General features: G+C 39.5%; 1 protein-coding gene across 2 annotated transcripts in view; it reads left to right on the forward strand.

Annotated features, from left to right (window-relative positions):
• Nucleotides 1–23,535, forward strand: part of NMRK1 (nicotinamide riboside kinase 1) — a 36,407-nt gene that overhangs the window by 11,251 nt on the left and 1,621 nt on the right. The window contains exons 5-9 of one of the 2 annotated variants that reach the window (XM_032290894.1): nt 7,806–7,953; nt 8,033–8,104; nt 8,709–8,815; nt 10,961–11,044; nt 17,064–18,107. In XM_032290894.1, the coding sequence (XP_032146785.1) occupies nt 7,806–7,953; nt 8,033–8,104; nt 8,709–8,815; nt 10,961–11,044; nt 17,064–17,083 (431 nt within the window). In that variant the 3' untranslated portion in view covers nt 17,084–18,107. Of the gene's footprint in view, nt 1–7,805; nt 7,954–8,032; nt 8,105–8,708; nt 8,816–10,960; nt 11,045–17,063; nt 18,108–23,535 lie in introns of those variants that run through there. The other variant, XM_032290895.1, reaches the window with a different exon arrangement.

The raw sequence follows: 23,535 nt of genomic DNA on the forward strand, positions 1-23,535 counted from the left end.
AGTAGATTTGCCTGTCAAATATTATGTGCTTATGTTTTCTTTTTCAAACACAAAGAACTTCACTATGTTGAACTTGATGGTTCTGTGGAACAAAAAGTTGAAAAAGGAACTTTACTATATCTGTGAAGACAGTCTTAAAATGTGTTTAAATATATTTCTATTCTTTAAGCCTGCCCTTCTAGGTTTCTGATTTATGTTGAGCTATTTAAATAAGTGAAACCCTTTTTCCAGTTTTTGTTGCTGTTGTTTTTATTATAGAGACAGGGTTTCACCATGTTGGCCAGGATGGTCTCTATCTCCTGACCTTGTGATCTGCCCACTTCGACCTCCTAAAGTGCTAGGATTACAGTTGTGAGCCACCACGCCCGGCCCTTTTTCCAATTTTATATTTAAAACTGAAAACATTGGGGCTAGGCTTGGAGGCTCACATGTGTAACGCCAGCACTTTGGAAGGCCAAAGCATGCAGATCACTTGAGCTCAGGAGTTTGAGACCAGCCTGGGAAACATAGGGAAATTCCATCTCTACCCAAAAAGAAATACAAAAATTAGCCAGGTGTGGTGGCGCACGCCTGTAGTCACAGCTACTTTGGAGGCTGAGGTGGGAGGATCACTTTGCCCAGGAGGCTGAGGTTGCAGTGAACTGAGATCACACCACTGCACTCCAGCCTATGTGACAGAGTTAGACCCTGTCTCAAAAATATGTATTTTTAAAAATAAAATAATAAAACTGAAAACACTAGAATGATAGATTTTTCTTCTTTTTAACTGAGGTAAAATATGCAGAGGTTGCAGTGGCATATAGGCATATTTGCCTATATGAGCCAAGATCATGCCACTGCACTCCAGCACTGGTGACAGTGCAAGACTGTCTCAAAAAAATAAAAGCTCATATAATTTACTGTCTTTACCAATCTTAAGTGTACAGTTCATTGGTAATAAATACATTTACATTCTTTTTTTCCTCCCTTCATTCCCCACACATGCCTCCCCTTCTGCACCTCTGGTAACCACCAGTATACTCTCTATCTTCATGAAATCTACTTTTTTTCAGCTCCCACATATGCATATGAACATGTGATATTTGTCTTTCTGTACCTGACTTATTTCATTTAGCATAATGGCCTCGAGTTCCAGCCATGTTGCAGCAAATGACAGGACTTCATTCTTTTTATGGCTGCATAATATTCCATTGCATATAGACACCATACTTTCTTTATCCATTTATGCATCAGTGGGTACCTAGGTTCATTTCATATTCTGGCTATTTGTGAATAGTGCTACAATAAACATGGGAGTGCAGATATTTTTTGGATATATTTATTTCTTTTATCTTGGATATATGCCCAGTAATAGAATTGCTGGATCATATGGTAGTTCTATGTTTAATTTTTTGAGGAATTTCCATACCTCTCCATAGCAGCTGTACTAATTTACATTCCTACCAATAGTGTATGAGGGTTCCCCTTTATCCACATGGAATGATAGGGTTCTCTTCTGAAGCAAGTTAGGCTTGCTGTCGCTCTGCTCATTCCTGCCCTGGAGATGTAGAAGTAGCTACACTGGCCACTCTCAACCCCACCCCATCAGAGAACTTTGCCTAAAGCAAACTATATTCTCTCATTCTTTCAGCTTTCCTTCCTGGTGGCCAAAGTACTAGACAGCTGTGGTTTGGTTTTGTTTTTTTTCACTGTTCAGGAAGGTTTGTGAATATATTTTAGATGGATTCTCCTCATTCCTTACCCCAGGCTAACAGTTTTGGAGCCAAAGGATTACAGTCTATCATAAAACATTTTCTGTAGAGAATATCATGCTAATAGGCTGTTTAATATTTGGTGTTCTTATTAACCTTCATACTTAAAAAGATGGTCGTTGAGTACTTATACAAACTAGCAACAGAGGGAGCTCTCTTAAAAAAGTCATAACGTATGTTCTTTATTTTTAACTGATAACATTTTAGGAAGCGTTATATAATCAGTTCTTAAGACACATAATAGTTTTATGAGAGGCAAAGTTCTTGACTTACTCTCTATTCTTGTATCCTGAGTTGCAGCCAGGATCTTTTTTTCTTCTCTTCCTCTCTTCCAGAGGTTAATGAGAAAAATCATTACAAAATAAGGGTGAAAAACAAGGAAAAACATTTTTCAGCAATTGGCAAAGAATTATTATTCCTAATTTTTAATGAATTCTTAGAAACTGATAAGAAAAACTAATATCCCAATAGGAAAAGGGCCTAAGGATATGAATAAGCCGTTCATAGAAGCAGTCAGTTATCAGATTAATAAATGTATCATAAAAGTCAAACTTAAAGAACTGCAAATTACTTTTTTTCCCACTTACCAAGTAAATGAAGATGTTTAAAGCAATGACAATTATCCAATGATAGCATGGGCTCAGTAAAACAAAGGCCCTAATATACTTTAGATGGAAGTATATGGATAAATTGGTTGGTACAGCCTTTCTGGAAAGGAGGTTGAGCATGTATCCCAAACTTAGCATGTTCATGCCATGACTTCAAGCATCTCACATCAAGAATCTATAAAGGAAAAATTGGGACATTTTGGGTAAATGTACAAATTTAAGGTATATCAAAGTACTAGTCAAGTCTTTCTAACCACAAACGGGATAGTTTTAAAATGTGGAACTATCAAGTTTTTAGAAAAAATAATTCTATTTTGAATGCAATATAGTTAATTAATATGAAATAAGTCAAAAATTAAAAATCAAAGGATGCCCAGGTGTGGTGGCTCACAACCTGTAAGCCTAGCTCTTTGGGAGGCCAAGGCGGGTAGATTGCTTGAATCCAGAGAGTTCAAGACCAGCCTGACCAACATGGCAAAACCCTGTCTCTACAAAGAATACAAAAATTAGCTAGGTGCGGTCCCCACTACTGGGCAGACTAAGGTGGGAGGATCACTTGAGTCTAGAGGCTTTGGAAGCCAAGTCAGGAGAATCACTTGAACCTGGGAGGCCAAGGTTGCAGTGAGCTGAGGTTGCACCACTGCACTCCAGTCTGGGCAACAGAGTGAGACTCTGTCTCGAAAAAGAAAAAAAAAAAGATATGGACTTAAGTATAAGGACATAGAAATATAGGCAGTAAAAGGCTGGGAAAAGATCGACTTGGAAACACCTACTGAAAGAACTGTTATAACTCTAGGAACTATACTAATACCAGACAAAGTAAACTATTTTTTTTTAATTGTACTCTAGGTCCTGGGGTACATGTATAGATCATGCAGGATTAGGTACATACATGGCAAGGTGGTTTGCTACCTCCATCCCCCCATCACCTATATCTGGCATTTCTCCCCATATTATCTCTCCTCAACCTCCCCACCCCCTGCTGTCCCTTCCCTACCCCCCATAGCAGACTCCAGTTTGTGATGCTTCCCTCCCTGTGTCCACGTGTTCTCATTGTTCAACACCCACCTGCGAGTGAGAACATGTGGTGTTTGATTTTCTCTTCTGTGTCAGTTTGCTGAGAATGATGGTTTCCAGATTCATCCATGTCCCTACAAAGGACATGAACTCATCATTTTTTATGGCTGCATAGTATTCCATGGTATATATGTGCCACATTTTCCTTGTCCAATCTATCATCAATGGGCATTTGGGTTGGTTCCAGGTTTTTGCTATTGTAAACAGTGCCGCAATGAACATGCGTGTGTGTGCAGGCAAAGTAAACTTTAAGGCTGAGTATTACTGAGATAAAGAGAGAAAAATGAGTTTCTTTGACAGAAAAATAAAACAACCTAAAATTTTTTTCTACCTAATAACATAACATTAAAATGCATTAAGTAAAAACTGGCAGAGCTAAGAGGAGAGAAAGACACAAATCCACAATTGGTGTATGGGGGAGGTTTTTGTTTTTGTTTTTCATTGAGACAGAGCCTCACTCTGTCACCTAGGCTGGAGTGCAGTGGTGTGATTGTGGCTCACTGCAACCTCTGCTGCCCAGGTTCCAATGATTCTCGTGCCTCAGTCTTCCAAGTAGCTGGGACTATATGCACACGCACGCCACTAGCCTGGCTAAGTTTTTTGTTTTTTGTCTTTTTAATAGAGATGGGGTTTCGCCATGTTGGCTAGGCTGGTCTCAAACTCCTAACCTTAGGTGATCTGCCCACCTGACCCTCTCAAAGTGCTGGGATTACAGGTGTGAGCCACCATACGCAGCTGATGAGGGAGATTTTAACACAACTTCCTTTGTGAATTAGTACTTTAACATAGCAAAGTACTACAGAATGCCTTAAGCATTAAGAACTAGATGGAAATTTAGAATGGAAAAAATACAATACTAAAATTTAAAAACTCACTGGATTGGCTCAGTAGCAGAATAACTATGATGGAGAAAATAGTGAACTTAAGGATAGAACAATACAAAGAACTCAATCTGAACAACAGAGAGAAAATAGACTGAAAAGAAATGAATAATAATGTGGAACAATAATGAAATATCTAATATTCATAACATTGGAGTACTAAGCATTCTATAGTACTTTGTTATGTTAAAGTACTAATTATTGTCTCACAATTCGAGAGGCTCTGAGATCCAGGTGTCAGCAGGTTGGCTTCCCTCTGAGGCTGTGAGGGAGACTTCGGTGCCCTTCTCCTCGCTTCTGCTATTTGCTGAAATCTCTGGCAGCCTTGCCTTCGGCTCTGTCACCTCAGTCCCTGACTTCATCTCCACGTGGTGCTCTCCCCATGTGTGTATCTGAATTTCTCCTTTTTTCTTCTTTTGTAACCAATTATATTGGATCAGGTGCCCACCCTACTCTAGTGTGACCTCACCTTAACTGATTATATCTGTAATGACCATATTTCCAAATAAAGTCACATTCTGGAGAGCTGGGCATTAGGACTTTAACATAGAGGGACACATTCAACCCATAACAGCAACTAATGGGACTGACAGACAAAAATTACTAATGATATAACAGATTTGAACAATACAGTTAACTAAGTTGACCAAAAACTGACATGTACAGAAGAACATGCACCTAATCACAACAGAATACATATTTTTTTCTTGAGTACATGGAATATATTACCCCAAATAGTCCATATATGCAAGGGCATGGAGCAAGCCCTAATACACTTCATGGATTGAAGAAATATAAAGATACTCTCTAATCACCATGAAGTAAATTAAAAATCAGTTACCAAGTGTTTAAAATGTAAGCATTACCCTTTTTTCTGATTTTCAATAACTTTTTCTCATGGAAAATTTCAAACATGCAGAAATCAGCAGAAAAGTATAATGAACTCTTTCATGAGTTCGACATCCAATTTTAATAATGTTGAACTTTTGGATAATTATATTTCATCTATACCCTCACCTACTCTATTCATCTGTATTGTTTTGGAGCAAATCCCAAACATCATTGCATTTTATCTGAAGCAAAACACTTACCTATTCCATAGGTGAAAAGCTAAATCACAATGAAAATTAGAAAATATTTTTAACTGAGTGGTAACAAAAATATGTATGTCAAAACTAGTAAGATGGCCGGTTCCAGCCAAGATGGATTAGTCCCATTGCTCACTGGTCCTCACTCCTACAGTGAAAAACCCTGGACATAATGCAACAAACAGACAAAGGAAGACTGAAAGAAAAAAAGAAACCATGCTGGCTAGGGATTCCAGGACATGACGAATGACAGGGCTGTGGGATCCCTGGGTTTTCTTTTTGCCTCCTACATATACAGGAGAAGTAAACAACATGGAACCATCTGTAGGCACAGACTAAAAAAGAAACCTGTTCTCTGTAATCAAGGGACAAGGAAAAGGGTGGCCAAGCAGAATAGAAAACTTTTTTGATAATATCCACCCTACTCTAGCCAGACATAAAAGGCAAAACCATCCTCCCCTCAGGGTGTTGGCTGGGTGCCGAGCTACACTTACAGAAGATCCATCCAGCATTAGCAAGGCAGGCTGAGTAAGCCCTCCATATCACCCATGGGGGTTGGATTAGTGGAACCAAACGGGGAGCGGCACCTTGACCTCTACCTGGCAATACACAGGTGGAAAGAGGCAGTGTGCAGTGGAGCATGTTGGCACTTCACCTTCCTTATGCAGGTGGTATCAGCTCCTGTCAGCAGAACTCAGTGGAAAGCTGAACTTCTACCCACAGCTAGCAGCAATGAAACTTAACCAGCACTCTCCTTAACCCCCTCTTCCCACAACTGACCAACTTCTGCCACAACACAGCATCAGCAGGGCCTAACAGGAGGCGGGGCATCCACCCCCACCTGAACCTGCAAGCTCTGCTAGAACAGGGTGACTGTCTGCAAAAGAAGATTAAATAGGATCTACAGCCTCATAACACAGTATCTAAAATGTCCTGGACACAACTGAGAAGCACGTGTTATACCAATACCATGATGACACAGTTGTTGAAATTATCTGACAAAGAATTTAAAGCAGCATTATGAAAAGGCTTTAAACATACTATTGCACACAGGCTTGAAACAAGTGAAAAACTAGAATGCCTCAGTAAAGGAATAGAAGATTTGAAAAAAGAGCTAGATGGAAATTTTAGAATGGAAAAAATACAATACTCAAATTAAAAACTCACTGGATTGGCTCAGTAGCAGAATAACTATGACAGAGAAAATAGTGAGCTATGCAAAGTACTCAATCTGAACAACAGAGAGAAAATAGACTGAAAAGAAATGAATAATAATGTGGAACAGTAATGAAAGATATAATATTCATATCATTGGAGTCTCTGAGAGGAGAAACTGTGGGACTAAAGTATTCAAAGAAGTAATGGTTTAAATAGAAAACTTCTCAAACTTAGTTGAAGACATAAAACTTTAAGAATCTAAGCAATCCCCAGATTAAACAAGTCTGATTTAAAAAAACAGAGAAGGAACAGATTACAAATACCAAAAGCAAAAAAGGTAATATCACTATAGATCCTACAGACATTAAAGAGATAAAAGGATATTATGACCACTCTCATCATACAAATAAATTTGAAAAGTTAGGTGAAATTGACAATTTCCTAGAAAGATATCACTTACCAAAACTAACAGCAGGACAAAGAAAAAACCTTAATAGTTCTATGTCTATTAAATAAATTAATCCATCATTTAAAAACCTTTCACTAAAAAACACTCTTAAGTGCTGATGGCTCAATTCAGTGGTTCTGGAGTGGGGCTGAGAATTTGCATTTCTGACAAGTTCCCAGGTGATGCTAATACTACTGGCTTAAGTACCATGCTTGTAAACGTTATATAAGCTACTTTTCTAAAATCACAGTTAGCTCAAAAAGTGTGTATATTTTAGAGTTTGACAATGGCATATTTGTGTTCTTTACAAATGGTCTTTTAGTTATCCATATAGAAGAACTCTTTGGTATATTAAATGTCTTAACTCTTTGCCAAAGACATTACAGATATTTTCCCCCATGTGTCAGATATCTTTCAAACTTATCTGTAGATATTTCATCTTCTCAAAGTTTTAAATTTTTGTGTAATCAGGAGAGAATAGAAGTTATAAGTAAAGCAAGGTTAGCCATGGGTTTTGGTTTTCAGAGCTGGTAATAGGGATGTGGGAGTTCACTGTACTTTACTCTCTACTTTTTTGTGTGTTTGAAATTTTCCATAATACAAATGTTTCAGACACTCTGGTTTATCAGTATTAGAGTTTAAATGTGTTATCTAAAATATTTGTTATAGGAGTTTTGAAGGAAAACAAAATGATGGTGTATATATTTATAGAATCCTGGATATACTCATCACAAAAAGTCATATCACAAAAATTTTTTGCCGTATTGATTGCATATTTTTGTGTTTGTTTAAAGTGCTTGAAGCACTTAACATGGAAAAAATGATGTCAGCCATTTCCTCTTGGAAGGAAAACGCAAGATGCTCTGTGGTATCAACAGACCGGGAAAATGCTGAGGAAATTCCCATTTTGATCATCGAAGGTTTTCTTCTTTTTAATTATAAGTAAGCATCTCCACCCTAATATTGACTCTGAATGAATGGGGGGGGAAAACTTTGTGAACTAAGTATGCTGTTATTCTAGGCCTCTTGACAATATATGGAATAGAAGCTATTTCCTGACTATTCCATATGAAGAATGTAAAAGGAGGAGAAGGTAAGTTTTGAAATAATCTTTGTGAGTTGTAATTCAAAACAAAAAATATTAGAAGAAAAATGAGGACAGCAACATTATTGAGCAGTGTGTATAGGTCATTTTTCAGAGGCAAGAAGCCTTAACTCTTTTACGGACGGAGCAGGACCTTTTCCCATAAAGGGTCATCCACTTGGAATAAGCCTTATATCAAGGCTTTGGCTCATTTCTCCTAAGTTCTCAAACAAAGCAAGCCTATGGTGATTATGATTTTGGTGTGAGTGTGCCTGTTCTGCCACAGCTACCAAGAACACCAGTTAGTTTAAAGCTTAATCCAACACAGTGGTCTCTCCATCGTTATTTACACTATTTGTCTCTTAATTCTCTTATAAAGCACTAGAAGGAAAAAGATAGGAATGATAGGAGGATTGCAAAGTTAATTTTAGGTTCAGAGAACTAAATCCATGTTGCTGTCTTTTTAACTGCCATTGAGTTAAAACATGTAACACATGTCCTAATCCTGTTTAGATTCAACCTGTTAGTGATTTCCCCATTTTCCTCGCCATTAATATTTTACTTTATCAATGTGTGTTTCTGTCAACATTAAGTTTCCTACGTGTTTTGATAGTACAAGGGTCTATGAGCCTCCAGACTCCCCGGGATACTTTGATGGCCATGTGTGGCCCATGTATCTAAAGCACAGACAAGAAATGCAGGATATCACCTGGGAAGTTGGTAAGTGCCTTTTCTGCCTCCATTCAAGGCCTTTTAATTGTCATTTGCGTCAAAGTATAGCAAAGAAAGGACTTAGAGAAAAGAATAAAGGAGCGCTTAAGCACAAACACTCTGGGCTTCTGCTCTTTCATAGCTGGTTCTCCTGGTTTCTGTTTCTCTCTGTGGCTCTTGTCAACTTCTGGATAGTTATTCATTCAACCAGTATTGAATGAATGCCTTCCAGTGCTTCTCTGGAGATGGTGAGGGGAATAAGGCAGATCCAGCCCCTGCTGTCATGCAGGTGACATTCTGTCATGGAAACAGGTGCTGTAGACACCAGCTGCCCAAGCCTGTCCTTTCCAGCTGCCGTAAGTTCTGTGACACCAAGCTCTAGGGGACTGCCCAGATCCCAGGGGTCAGGGAAGGCTTCCTTGAGGAAGTCACATTTAACCAAACTTCAGTGAGTTTAACTGAACAAAGGAGGTGAGTTGGGGAGATAGAATATCACCCCAGAAAGTGGGTATGGCACACGAAAGGTGCAGGGGACAGGAAGGAATCAGAAGCCCCTAAAAGAAAGGTGGTGTTAAGAAAGCTTTCTGGTAAAGAAAACCAAGGGATAGGATTGATGCTGGTGATACAGGCAGGGTCCAGACCCTATAAGGCCAGTAGTCTAGGTGAGGACTTTGGTCATTATCCTCAGAGAAGTGGAAAGCTCTCTATAGAGAATTTTTAAACAAGGACGTGATTGATATAGATTCTTGTTTTAGTTAAGACCCCTCTAGCTGCGTGGAGGATGGAGGAGGATAGATTTATAGGGTGTGATGTTAGACGCCTGCACTTGGTAGAACTGGGTGATAGAACAGATATGGAGGGGGCGGAAAGATGACAGACGCCTCAGCAACTGACGAATGTTGGAAAAAAGTGAAGGCATTGCAGACCTGTAAGGGAGGAATGCATGTCTGTTTTGCATAGAATGAGGTTGAGGTGCCTGGGAGACATATGTAGTAGCAGTTTGGAGGTAAGCATCCGGATCTGTGGGCCTGAGCTAAGAACAGATCGCTGGAATAGGAAACTCAATGCAGAGAAGATGGCAGAAGGCTGTTGGATAAGGCAAAGGAGTTAGAACTGATGTATGCTTTTCACAATAAAGGGGAAATAAAGGGGACTTGTCCATGTTGTGAGAAGCCTGTTGGCCTCCAGGATGAGTAGCTACGTCAGAGCCGGGCGGAATGCACACGGCGTTTATCCTCAGGGCCGAAGCTGAGGTTCTGGCTGGACCACCTCCAACTTGACCATTGGTTGCAAGAACATCCTCTTGCTTCCCTTCTCTCCCTTTTACCTAAAATGCAAATCTAATCAGGTACCTGCCCTGCTTGAATACTTTCAGTCATCTCCACATCTTTGGGATAAAATCCAAACAGCCAGACGGTAAGGCCTCTAATGACTGAGGTGCTGAGGTACAGTCTTGCTCTGAAATCTGATCTCACACTGTTCCCAAAGTTTCCCCATATTCTACCATTTCAAATGGTGCATCAGTGCTCTTGCCTCTCCCTATCCATGCTGTTTTCTGACCAGAAGGCCCTTTCCTTCCTTTAACCTAGACAACTTCTGCTTTTCTCCAAAGTTGCTTATGCCAGTTTTATTAAAAATACGTATTTTCTCTGATAGCTGAAAACACACATACAAACACACACACACAAAATACATATTTTCTGAGCCTGGTGAATTCTGAGTTAGTACATGTATTGCAGATCCCTGACCACTGCATGGTTTAGAAGCTTCTCAGGTGATCCTCATGTATAAGTATATTGAAGAATTACTCTTCAAGTAACACCTTCAGTGGTCCTAAAGTGCCATATGCCCAATACCACTTTCTTTCTTCTGTTTCTTTCCCTTCTTTCCTCTTTTCTTCTTTCTTTCTCTTCTCTTTTATTTAAGTAATTTTCACATAAGCCAGTGTGGATTTATCTGTAACAATCAAAATTTTTGACTTATTATACCTGGCTGGCATCTATTTCTTTAATCACAATTAATTTCCTTTTAAGTTATGGTCCTGGGTGCTTTGGTTAAACCTACTGGCATTTACAAGAGATGTCAGGTGCCAAAGTAAACATTATATATTAATAAGCCTGTTAGCATTTGAACCACTCTCTTTTCCCCTTGCAGTTTATTTAGATGGAACAAAATCTAAAGAGGACCTCTTTTTGCAAGTATACGAAGATCTCATACAACAGCTAGCAAAGCAACAGTGTAAGTATTATGCTAACAAAGTGGATGGTAGAGGAGAAACAGCCAGGGAAATCATTCAATACATATGAAAGAATAGAATACCAGAACGCTAATGTAGGAGTGATCATGTTCATTCATTCTTTGCTTTGAGGGTAATTCAGAATTAGAAATTCTGGGAGGGTGGTTGGAGACTCAATTATTATGTCTGTCTGTTTTTAGGGGTGAAACCATTTACCCTTTGTTACATCTCTTAATGATATTTATGTGATTTTCTTTACAATTTTTAGAGGTGGCTTTCCCAAATGGGACCGGAAGTATCCTTTGGGCAGAGTATAATTAAAATGCTGATGACTTTGTTTTAGTATGTCCAGAGCTCCCCTATTCTTTTATTCCCTTAAAGACATTCCATAAAATTTCTACATTCCAAATGCCCCAAAAATAAACAAAAGATTTTTTAAAGTATTATGAAGTGTTTATTTAAGCTTTTCATATTGAACAGCACTTTTTGCAAGTGACAGAAATCTGCCTTAAATATGGCTTCAGCAGAACAGGGGTTCTTCAGCAGAACAGGGGTACTTCAACAGTGCAGGGGTTATGGTGTCTTCAGGCTCAGCTGGATTAACCCATTTATGCCTAGTGTTCCATTGTTGGAACGCTAAGCTTGTGGGAGTTATTTATATCCTACTGCTTAAAGTCATCACCAAGGTCTGGTTTTTCACAAAAAAAATTTGCAGCCTCCAGCATAAATGGGTTAAGGAACTCAAATAAGGTCTTCAGGACCCTGCTTCTCTTCTACCTTCTGTTTAGGGTTTATTTTGAAGTCAGACTCTCCAATGACGTGGTGTCTGTTGACAGCAACATCCTCCTAGGTCCATCAGTCCCAGTATAAAAAGATAGCCTTTTTCAATATTGGACCACGAGTTGATAAATGTTGGAGCTGGGTGTTGAGTACAAGGAGGTTCATATTTATTCCATTTCTTTTGTATAAGTTTGAAATTCTTTAAATAGGTTTTTAAAAACAATACTCTATTGTACCCCAGATTAAAAGCCCAGATGATTGGTCCTGCTGGACAACATGACTTGCAAAACCAATCACTATGGCCAGGGAGATGGCATACTCTCATTGGCCAGGCCTAGATCTCATAACCCATCTTGTAATTGAATACCCCACCTAAGACTTTTTTATTTTAAAAATTTCCCTGGCCAGATGCAGTGGCTCACATTTGTAATCCCAGCACTTTGGAAAGCCAAATTGGGAGGATCGCTTGAGGTCAGGAGTTTGAGACCAGCCTGAGCAATATAGTGATACTCCATTTCTACAAAAATTAAAAATTTTTTTTTAATTATCTGGGCATGGTAGCATACACCTATAATCTCAGCAACTCAGGATATTGAGGTGGGAAGATATTGCTTGAGCCCAGGAGGTCAAGGCCACAGTGAGCCATGATTGTGCCATTGCACTCCAACCGTATCCCTAAAAATTAAAAAATAAAAAAATTTCTCAAAGAGAAAGCAGGGCAGGAGGTAGAAACTAGAAGAAGAAGGTCAAAAAAACATGCTGGAAGGACAAAACTGTAGATCTAGCTGTTGTTATATTTGAACTATTTGAATTAAAAGGATTTCCAGCTAGGTGTGGTAGCTCATGCCTGTAATCCCACACTCTGGGAAGCTGAGATGGGCAGGTCACCTGAGGTCGGGAGTTCAAGATCAGCCTGACCAACCTGGAGAAACCCTGTCTCTACTAACAATACAAAGTTAGCCAGGTGTGGTGGTGAAAGCCTATAATCCCAGCTACTCGGGAGGCTAAAACAGGAGAATCACTTGAACCTGGGAGATGGAGGTTGCAGTGAGCCGAGATTGTGCCATTGCACTCCAGCCTAGGCAACAAGAGTGAAACTCCATTTCAAAAAAAAAAGGATTTCTTTGGCTAACACCGGCAAAATGCAATCATCAGCTAGCTCAGAGAAGACAGTATGACTCACTCCAGCAGTGAAGAATGTTTTATATATGTATATACATATAGATAGATATTTTATTTTATTTTAGTGAGAAGCAACTGCCCTAGTCCAAATGTAGTCCTTCCTCAATAAGAATTAGATTTTCTACATCCTCAATAAATTCCTTTTTGACTAGGAGACTGAGCTCAACTAGGCAGCTCATTCATCCTAAACACTGTTGATTTCAGGATCAGCCCATTATATAGGCATGAACCCATTTGAAGGAATTTCAGGAACTTTTATTTTATTTTATTTTATTTTATTTTATTTTTTTGAGATGAAGTCTCATTCTGTCACCCAGGCTGTACTACAATGGTGCAGTCTTGGCTCAGTGGAACCTCCACCTTCCTGGTTCAAGCGATTCTCCTGCCTCAGCCTCCCGAGTAGCTGGGATTACAGGTGCCTGCCATCACACCCAGCTAATTTTTGGATTTTTAGTAGAAATGGGGTTTCACCATGTTGGCCAGACTCATCTCGAACCCCTGACCTCGTGTTCCACCTGCCTCGACCTTCCAAAGTGCTGGGATTACAGGTGTGAGCCACCGCACCCAGCCAGGACCATTTTAAATTTTCTTCTTGCAAGTTGAATTTAGAATCCTTGCCAGATATGCCCGCCCACCCCTGCCATCTGTTACTCTGATGAAAGTCAGGCCTCCTGTAATGAATCTCAGAGCAGCAACATGAGTGGATATAGAGGATGTGGGATGAAGGGAGGGGCTCAGCCTTTATAAATGATAGCACATGAGCCAGAGCCACTTCTCTAAGGGTTATTGGCTCCCCTTTCTGTCCCTAATGAGGCACTTCCAGGAGTGTTTTGGCTGTTGGACACCTATAGCTCTCTGTCTTCTCAGCAATGGCCAGTGTTTGGGTCCAACTTTCCTTTTTGACTAAGTGATACACTGGAGTTTGGCCTTATGATCTACCTGCTGATAAAGATGAAAGTAGCCTTGGTCACGTAGCTCAGGTAAATTGCAACCAGCTCTCTCCCAAATTCAGCCTTCACCATCTGTTCCAAGGCCCAACAACAGCTGGCATGTTTTGACAGGTACTGCTAGCCCACAAGAATGTGCATTTCTCTGTGTGACACCCCTTCTCTTTCCTTCCCTGCGTCCTAGAGGCAGGCAAGAAAGTATTCGGCTGTGCCATTTGAGGCTTCTAGATATTAAAGTTTTTTTAAAAAAAGCAAAAAACAAAGCTTAAAAAGAGGCATAAAAACAGAAATACATCAGCTTTTCTTTTCTTTTCTTTTTTGAGATGGAGTTTTGCTCTTATTCCCCAGGCTTGAGTGCAGTGGTGTGATCTTGATTCATTACAGCCTCTGCCTGCTGGATTCAAGCAATTCTGCCTCAGCCTCCTGAGTAGCTGGGACTGCAGGCGCCACGCCTGGCTAATTTTTGTATTTTTAGTAGAGACGCCGTTTCACCATGTGGCCAGGGTGGTCTTGATCTCTTGAACTCATGATCCGCCTGCCTCAGCCTCCCAAAGTGCTGTGATTACTGGTGTGAGCCACTGCACCCAGACATACATCAGCTTTTCTTACCTCTAACATTTATGCTGGTTTCAGTTACAGCATAAGTTACATAAGTTACTGTTTTATTTATAGTAACCCGTCACCTTTCCTAGTTCTTCTATCCACAGGCAAAGCTGTCCTGAAAGTGCCCTCAGCATAGCCTGGTTTAACCCTGAGCTGGGAAGGGCTTTCAGTGTTTCCAGTGACTAATCTTCAGGGTTTTCCTTTCACATCCCATAAACCTGTTTAGCTAAATTTCAGTCTTAAGTACATAAAATCATAATTATGTTTGAGGGAATGTGTTCTCTTTCCGGGTCCACAAGGGGCTGTAGTTTCAAGGGCAAGAACTTCCCAGTGCTATGCCCCACTCCCATGTCTCTCCATCCGGAGATTTAACGGTGCAGGGGCGGGAGAGGGTCAAAAGGCAATCAGTCACTCCATTGGAAGTTTAAAGGAACTTTTTCCCTTGGCCGGTGGGTGGGGGGAATTCCTCCCAGGTTAAAAGTCCTTGTCCCCACACCCAGCCAGATTTCCCCTCTGGAGTCCCCTTCCACACTCTTCGTGGAATTTTTCTCTCTTCTCCTTTTTCTCTTTCTCTACCTAAATAAAATCACTTTCTGCAAACTCTGTTTGGAATCCAGTATTTTACTTCACGAATGCACCTGCTGTGGTCCCCTCTCATTCTTGAGAAAGCAGGAGACCAAGAACCTTGGAGAAACGCCCTCTCAGGGGAGCTGAGTGCTACCCTGAACCCCAAAACCTGGAAACATGATAACATATAATAACAATGAAGAAGAAACAAGAAAGACTGAATTTAATTGTTAATGAAACAATAAATAACCCAGCAGAGTAACGGAATGGAGTTACACCTTTAATTTAATCCTTATTTAAATCCAAAGTGTGAGGCAAAATGTAATCATTTCCTTATTCTTACTAAAACAAAGTAGTCTAGCCACCAGGAACGTACAAACTCCCTTTACAAATGTTTATTTTCATCTCATTGTAAAAGCATATTGTTTTAAAAGGTTTTTATTTTATGTATGTATGTATGTATGTATTGATTTATTTTGAGATGGGGTCTTGTTCTGTCACCCCGGCTGGAGTGCAGTGACACGATCTTGGCTCACTGCAACCTCCGCCTTTCAAGTTCAAGAGATTCTCCTGCCTCAGCCTCCTGAGTAGCTGGGATTACAGGCATGTGCTACTATGCCCTACTAATTTCTGTATTTTTAGTAGAGATGAGATTTCACCATGTTAGCCAGGCTGGTCTCGAACTCCTGACGTCAGGTAGTCCATCACCTCAGCCTCCCAAATTGCTAGGATTACAGGCATGAGCCATTGTGCCCTGCCTTTTTAAATGTTTAACATAAAGCAAAAGGGAGGAAGTAATCACCTGTGTGCCTGTCAATCATCAGTGTTAACATTTTAATGAGTACACAGCCAGTCTTTTTGCTGTTAACATCAATCTCTCTTCTACAAGACTGCAGGGACAGTGTGGTTAATCAGCCATGCTTATCTCTGTTTTCAAATAAGTATTTAATATTTATGTAGCTTTATAGAGTTCATTATATTATGAAACTAAGTATCTTTTCCAGTTAAAAAAAAAACAAGGCTGTTTTGTACACTGAAGAGAAATGTAAGACTTGACATTGATATTTTAGTACAGAAGAAAGAGGTCACATGTCTAGTTCCAAATCAAAGAAATCAGGAATTGCAAAATAAAATTTAACTATCAAATGTTTGTATTTTTCATGTTAAATTTAAAGATAAATTATTATCTTGTTATACAATTATACTATAGCATAATTATCTAGTAGAGCAGTCCAAATTAACATAAGATCACTTAACGATTTACCAATTGTTAGATATTTACTGTTACAAGTGTTTCACATGGATAAATCACGTGCTATATAAAAATATCTGCACATACTCTTTATTGGTTTTCTTAATTTTGAATTATATCCCTGGAGTAAATTGTCAGAAGTGTCACTTGTGTAGTCAAAGGATATAATCATGTTTATATTTCCCATATTTCAAAAATTAAATACTACACTAAAAAGTGTGTGTTCTCCAACATGAGCTGTTTAATCAGAATGTGGTAGGTGTATCATTGAATTTCTATGCCAAAACAAGTATTCCACTGGGCTTCCGTTGTTTAAGAAAGGGATTAAAGCTAATAATACTTTCCCCACCTCAAGGGTAATACTCCAAAACAAGGATTATACTGCAGACAGCCACCCTTGTGGTTTTATTCTAGTCTTCAAACTATTTCATTCCCTGAAGTCAAGGATTATTATACCAATTGCAAGTGATATTGGATATCTATCTGGTATTTTAAGATATGCTTTAAATTTAATGCAGGGATTAAAAGAATGGGACTTAGACTCAATTTAGTTATTTACAGGAAACCAGCATTTTTGCCTCCAGAATCCCTGTAATTTTAGCATCCTTAGATTTACTGTTGTTGATGTAAAGATTTAATATGATGAGAATTGGAATTCTCCATTAATTTCTTTTTGTATTTATTCCCAAGGTTTACAAGTAACAGCATAAAGATGAAATGCAGCAAATCCTTCCTGAAGTGAATTGAGAAACTCAAAGGAGTAATTAAGAACCTTAACCAAGATACAGTGTGTACTGTGACGGCCATTGTGTCATATGTTTGATTTTATTGCACATGGTTTTACCAACATATGGAACAGTAAATATCTGTGCCAGTGGACAGGACTCTACCTTAGCAAGTTGCTCCCTCTCTAGGGAACACATAGATAGAGCAGAGCTCATAGTGAGTCAGAACATCTCCACTCTCTGAACCTAGCTCTGTAACAATGATTGGCAAACTTATCTAACTGGAGCTCAGAGTAAGAAATGAGGATTACATCACAATTCAGTATATGTAGAGTTCATTTATGTGTGTTTGTGTATATGTAGGTGTGTATATGTGTGTGTCATACATATATACATCAAGTATCATAAGACATTGACTGTATATATTATGCACTGTGATATTTTTCCATCTTTAATTTTAATAAATATATTGATTGCAACCACAGTTTGAAAAATGTTGCTCCATACCATCCCATACCAACACTCACCACCTGCAAATAATAGCATTACTAAGAGTTGCAGTCACATTGAATAAATCAACAATTTGCTGCAAGATCAGGATTATTTGTGTATTTTGTTGTGTGGGGAGTTTTTTGTTTGTTTGTTTGTTCTTTGTTACTGTTTTGTTTTGTTTTGGTTTTTTTGCATGTACCTAATACCATTGTTGAGACTTTGTTACGAACAGGGTTTGTTGGTTTTTTGTTGGCTTTTTCTTTTCCCCTCTTGGTTCATTTTGTTTTTGTCAAGCCAGTGGTCTAAAATCACAGAAATAAGCAGTTACTTCAATCACGTGAAATCCAGGGGACCTATCTTGGTGGGAAGGCAATGGTGGGAGATCTGAATTGTGTGATCTCTTAAGGCTGCTTTCAATGCTGGAATTTAAATTATGTACTGAACAATATTTTGCTTATTAATAACAAAATGATTGTACACTACCATCTCAGTCTTTATAAATATATTGTTATATTAACCATTCTCTACAAACTCATTTGGTCAGCTCTCATTATTTCTTTATTCCTAACTAGCTTGCACTCACTCAATGATGACTGGACAGTTCTTTGGATCCCACACACTACAAAAAATACAAAAACAAAACCCAGGCACAAATTACAGTTCATCCACTCAGTAACCATGACTTCAGTCAAGCTATTTAAAGTCTTGGTTTTCTCTTTTTAAGATGGAGGATATCAACAGTATTTAGAATGGGTATAGGGTAGAATGAGGATAAAGTTCAAATGTTTTAATGTGGCCTCCATGGCTTTCTCTGATCTGGCTTGTGTACCTCTCTACCCTCATTTCACATGGGAACTGGATCATATATTCACTTCTTCCTGAAAGGGAGGCTGGGAAGATGTCATGATAGTTTCAGACCGATTGTGACTCTGCCTTGGAATGTTGCCACTGAACAATATCAAGGATCTTTTAGTGAGGAAATAGGAAAGCACTGAAGATGCCTACTACAGCCTTTTCCTGCATACCTTCCCTGGCCATGATTTTATCAAGCTTGGGTTGCTGTAATTCGTGTTATTAATACAGTAGGAGAGGTTTTTTTGTTTTGTTAGGATAAAAATAGAATATAGATATGCTTATTAAACTTCACTTCTAAGAATTTCTGAGATGCCTTCTCCCCCTCACCACTACAAAGCCATGGCCCTGCTGAGTAAGAATCATCAGTTTTCTCCCCATTTCCATATACAAAGGTCAGAGAAAATATCTTTATCTTGCAAAAAACCAAAAAAGCATTGAAAAGGAACATTCCAGTAATTTTGGGAAGAAATAGTATCAATGAGAAATAGGAATTTGAAATAAGAATACCAGTACTTCATTTCTGCATGTACAATGATTCACATTACAGTTACTCTTTATTAGAGGAGTTAATGGTGGTACTGTTTTCTGTTTAGAAAGATAAAATATATATTTGACAAGGAACAAATCTGCTGAAGTCTTCACTTTCTGTGCATAAATAACCCCAGTCCCTTTAAGATGCATTTGCTATAGGAAGGCTTCGTTGTGTTTAGTATTAAATTAAACATGGGTTTGATTTCAAAAGTTTGAAAGACACATAGACTATTACACTAAAGGATGAGATTCAAGCCAAATAGTTTATCTTTTAAATATATGCTTGTGATATATGACAGTCACAAAATGTTGAGGTATTAGTCCAATAGTATATCTGAATATTGAAACTGAAACCAGAGCTGTCCGACACCTGTCCAACACCATGCAAATAGCTGGTGACAGGACCAGGCCACAATCCTGATATTATGCAAGCATGCACACATTTTTCATTTTAGACAAAGAATGACAGAAAAATAGGCTGCTAGAATACATCATCTCTCGTTCCCTATTTTAAGGGAGCAAATCAAGAAGCCTGAAAAGGAAATAACTGTGTCAGGGAAAAATGAAGCTTTCTGTTCTGCACTTTTGGATTCTAGTTAAGGAGGCAAGCCAGCTCATGAGGTTATCCATGGTGTAAGGAACAGTGGTGAGGTCCTGGAGCTGCATGCCACCATCTGGCTGTGTTGACCTGTGGCTTGTGGCTCTAGCTGTTCTTTCAATATGCCATCAATGGTGGGGAATTAAGAAAAAAAGCAGGCCAGGTGTAGTGGCTCACACCTATAATCCCAGCATTTTGGGAGGCCGAGGTGGGTGGATCACCTGAGTTCCGGAGTTCGAAACCAGCCTGGCCAATATGGTGAAACTCCATCTCTACTAAAAATACAAAAATTAGCCAGTCGTGGTGGCATGCATCTGTAGTCCCAGCTACTTGGGAGGCTGAGAAAGGAGAATCGCTTGAACCCAGGAGGTGGAGGTTGCAGTAAGCCAAGATTGTGCCGCTGCACTCCAGCCTGGGCAACAGAATGAGATATTGTCTCAAAAAAAAAAAAAAAAAAAAAAAAAAAAAGATATGGAAAAGGCATTACTCTCCTGTGCATATACAGAAATAGATGAAAATTGCAATAGCAGCTTTTGGGCCCTAATCAGAGTAGCATAACATGCAGATAAGAGAACACCAAAAGCAAAACTTCTTACCACAGTGAGCATATCTGATGCATTCATGTTCATGAGTCCAGAAATGCAAAAGTAAATACATAGTAATACATTCCAATTCCAGATCCTAGAAGTTAAGTTGTCTTGTTCAAGATTAGAAATAGAGACTAGGCTGGGTATGCAGGAAGCTGAGATGAGAGGATTGCTTGAGTCCAGAAGGTCCAGGCTGCAGTGATCCATGCTTATGCTACTGCACTCCAGCCCAGGTGACAGAGCAAAAAGACTCTGTCTCAAAAAAGAAAAGAAATAGAGGCTAAGCTGGATGTGGTAGCTCATGCCTGTAATTCCAGGCTTTGGGAGGCTGTGGTGGGAGGATCACTTGAGGCTAGGAGTTTGAGACCAGCCTGGCAATATAATGAGACCCCGTCTCTACAAAAAATTTAAAAATTAGCCACATACGGTGACTCATGCCTGTAGTCCTAGCTATGTGGGAGGCTGAGGCAGGAGGATCACTGGATCCCAGGAATTTGAGGCTGCAGTGAGCTATGATTGTGCCATTGCATTCCAGCCTGGGTGACAGTGATCTTGTCTCAGAAAAAAAAAAAAAAAAGAGAAACTAAAACTCATACAAACAAATCCTATTGACTCTTCCTTTCAAGCTTGCACAGGCAGATTCCTGGTACTCCCTGCATATGGCAGTGGTTTCCAGACCTTAGCATGTGTCAAAATCACTTGGAGAATTTGTTAGAATGTAGATTGCTAGTCCCCAACCCCAGAGGTTCTGATTCAGTAAGTTTGGAATAGGGCCCTAAAATTTGCATTTCTAGCATGTTTCTAGGTGATGCTGATGTTGATTACCCAGGAACAACATTTTCAGAATTCCAGCACTATAGTGGACAAGTAGCAGCTTCCAGGCTCAGAAGGGCCCACACTGAATTGTTATTTGGATACTTAAAGTCTGAAAGTACCAGCATTAGCCCCTAAAATATTGCAGAATCACTCTTATACCAGTTGTCGATTTTACTAACATTTAGTTCCAAATTCTCCCTTTTTGCGTCATCTGTGAAAATGAATCTGAGCCCTTTAAATGTTTTTCTTTTGCCAAGTGGCATAATGTTTAGCACTGTCAGTAGAAGGCGCTGGAGAGACACCACAGGAGGAAAGGTTTTGCCTTTTGGTTCCTGTGTGCTTGCTTGCCAGGTGACTGCAGCAAGCATGACTTCCCCAGGTTTCAGCTCCTGCAGTGCATGGCAGAGAGCAGCACCCCAGGGCCAGTTGCTGCAGTGGAGTGCCTCTAGAGAAATACCTCCCCATGAGCATATTTTCCATGGCACCCCGGAGGGTGGATTTCCCCAAAATTCCAGAGAATAGATTTCCAGCAAATTATGCCAACATGACACCAGAGCTACTTTCTTTAGTGCCCTCTCCAACAAGGTCTGGCCCTCCTTCCTACCAAGGCTCTTCCTTTGGTGTCTGTTCCTTTTTTTTTTTTGGAGACAGAGTCTTGCTCTGTCACCCTGGCTGGAATACAGTAGCACAATCTTGGCTTACTGCAATCTGTCTCCCAGGTTCGAGCAGTTCTCCTGCCTCAGCCTCCCAAGTAACTGGGATTACAGGCCTGCGCCACCACACCCAGCTAATTTTGGTATTTTTAGTAGAGACGGGGTTTCACTATGTTGGCCAGGCTGGTCTCAAACTCCTGACCTCAAGTGATCCACCCATCTCGACCTCCCAAAGTGCTGGGATTACAGGCATGAGCCACTGCGCCCAGCCAGGTGTGACTTTTATCTCTCCTTAGAGTTCTTTCTTTACTTCTTACTAGCCAATCTTTTGTTTATGTTTTATATAATATCTAACTATATTTCTTTGTTATTTATATATATTTTTATATTGTATTTTTATGTTTTTTTCTACAGCCCTTTTTAAAGCATGAATGTTTTATATTTTACCTATTTAAGTAGATTTAAATAAATATACTTAAAACATTTACACATTTATATAAAATTTACCTATTACTAAATTTATATAAATACCATCATCAGATTTTTAAAATAATTATATTTATTTTATATAAAGATTTAAAAATCTTTATAAAGATTTCTTGAGACAGAGCCTCCCTCTTGTCACTCAGGCTGGAGTGTTGTGGCACAATCTCAGCTCACTGTAACCTCTGCCTCCCAGGCTCAAGTGATTCTCATGTCTCAGGTTCCTGAGTAGCTGGGATTACAGATTTGCACCACCACACCCAGCTAATTTTTGTATTTTGAGTAGAGACGAGGTTTTGCCATGTTGGCCAGGCTGGTCTCAAACTCCTGACCTCGAGCGATTCACCCACCTCAACCTCCCAAAGTGCTGAAATTATAGTTGTTGTGAGCCACTGTACCCGGCGTATATAATTCTTCATATTAAACTTCCTGTTCACGTTATTGAGTGGCTTTTCTCTCCCGATTGGACCCAGAATAATACAACTATTGGGGGTACTATCCAACTGATTTATAGAAGATGGACTTGGGCAACTGTGTGGCTGTCCTTTCCTTTAAAGAAAACAAAAAACAAACAAACAAAATAACTTGCCGGGATTTACTTCTCAGATTCAGTGCACATATCATTTGCCCATAGAATAAAAACGTTTGGCCAATCACAGGTGCCACAGATGCCATCCTGAAATTTTACCTTACCATACTTGTTCCCCATCAGACAGTCAACGGGCTTCCTAAGGATACGTTGGATACCCTCAATTCGAGGGTAGTTTCTCAGGCAGAAAGAGAGGCTTGGTTTTTTTGAGTCCAGGATTTCAAGATAATTTTAAAACATGGCTTGCTTTTTAGACATGATCTACCATCTGTTAGTCTGAAGGTTATACTGAAGGACTTTCTTAAAACCTCAAAGTAACTATGATGGAATAATCTAACAGAAAGATAATTTCTATGGCCACTGTAGTGTTCTTCACAGACTCAAGTCTAATAATGTGCTTATTTTATTGAATGGACATTTGGCCTTCTACCTAGTGGCTTGTAAATTTACAATAACGACTAACATTTACTCAGCATCTATCATGTACTAGGTGCTGTGTCGAGTGCTGTTAAGAAAATTTTCTAAAACTTGGGGTCTGGTGTGGTGGTTCATGCCTGTAATTTCAGCACTTTGGGAGGCCAAGGTGGGCGGATCACTTGAGGTGAGGAGTTCAGGACCAGCCTGGCCAACATGGAGAAACCCCATATCTACTAAAAATATATATATTTTAAATTAGCTGGGTGTGATGGCGGGCGCCTGTAATCCCAGGTACTCAGGAGGTTGAGGCAGGAGAATCTCTTGAACTCAGGAGATGGAAGTTGCAGTGAGCTGAGATGGTGCCAATGTACTTCAGCCTGGGTGACAGAGCAAGACTCCATCTCAAAAAAAAAAAA

Source organism: Sapajus apella, unplaced genomic scaffold, assembly GCF_009761245.1.
Source record: "Sapajus apella isolate SASKATOON/1434 unplaced genomic scaffold, GSC_monkey_1.0 scaffold24, whole genome shotgun sequence".
Taxonomy (NCBI): Eukaryota; Metazoa; Chordata; class Mammalia; order Primates; family Cebidae; genus Sapajus; species Sapajus apella.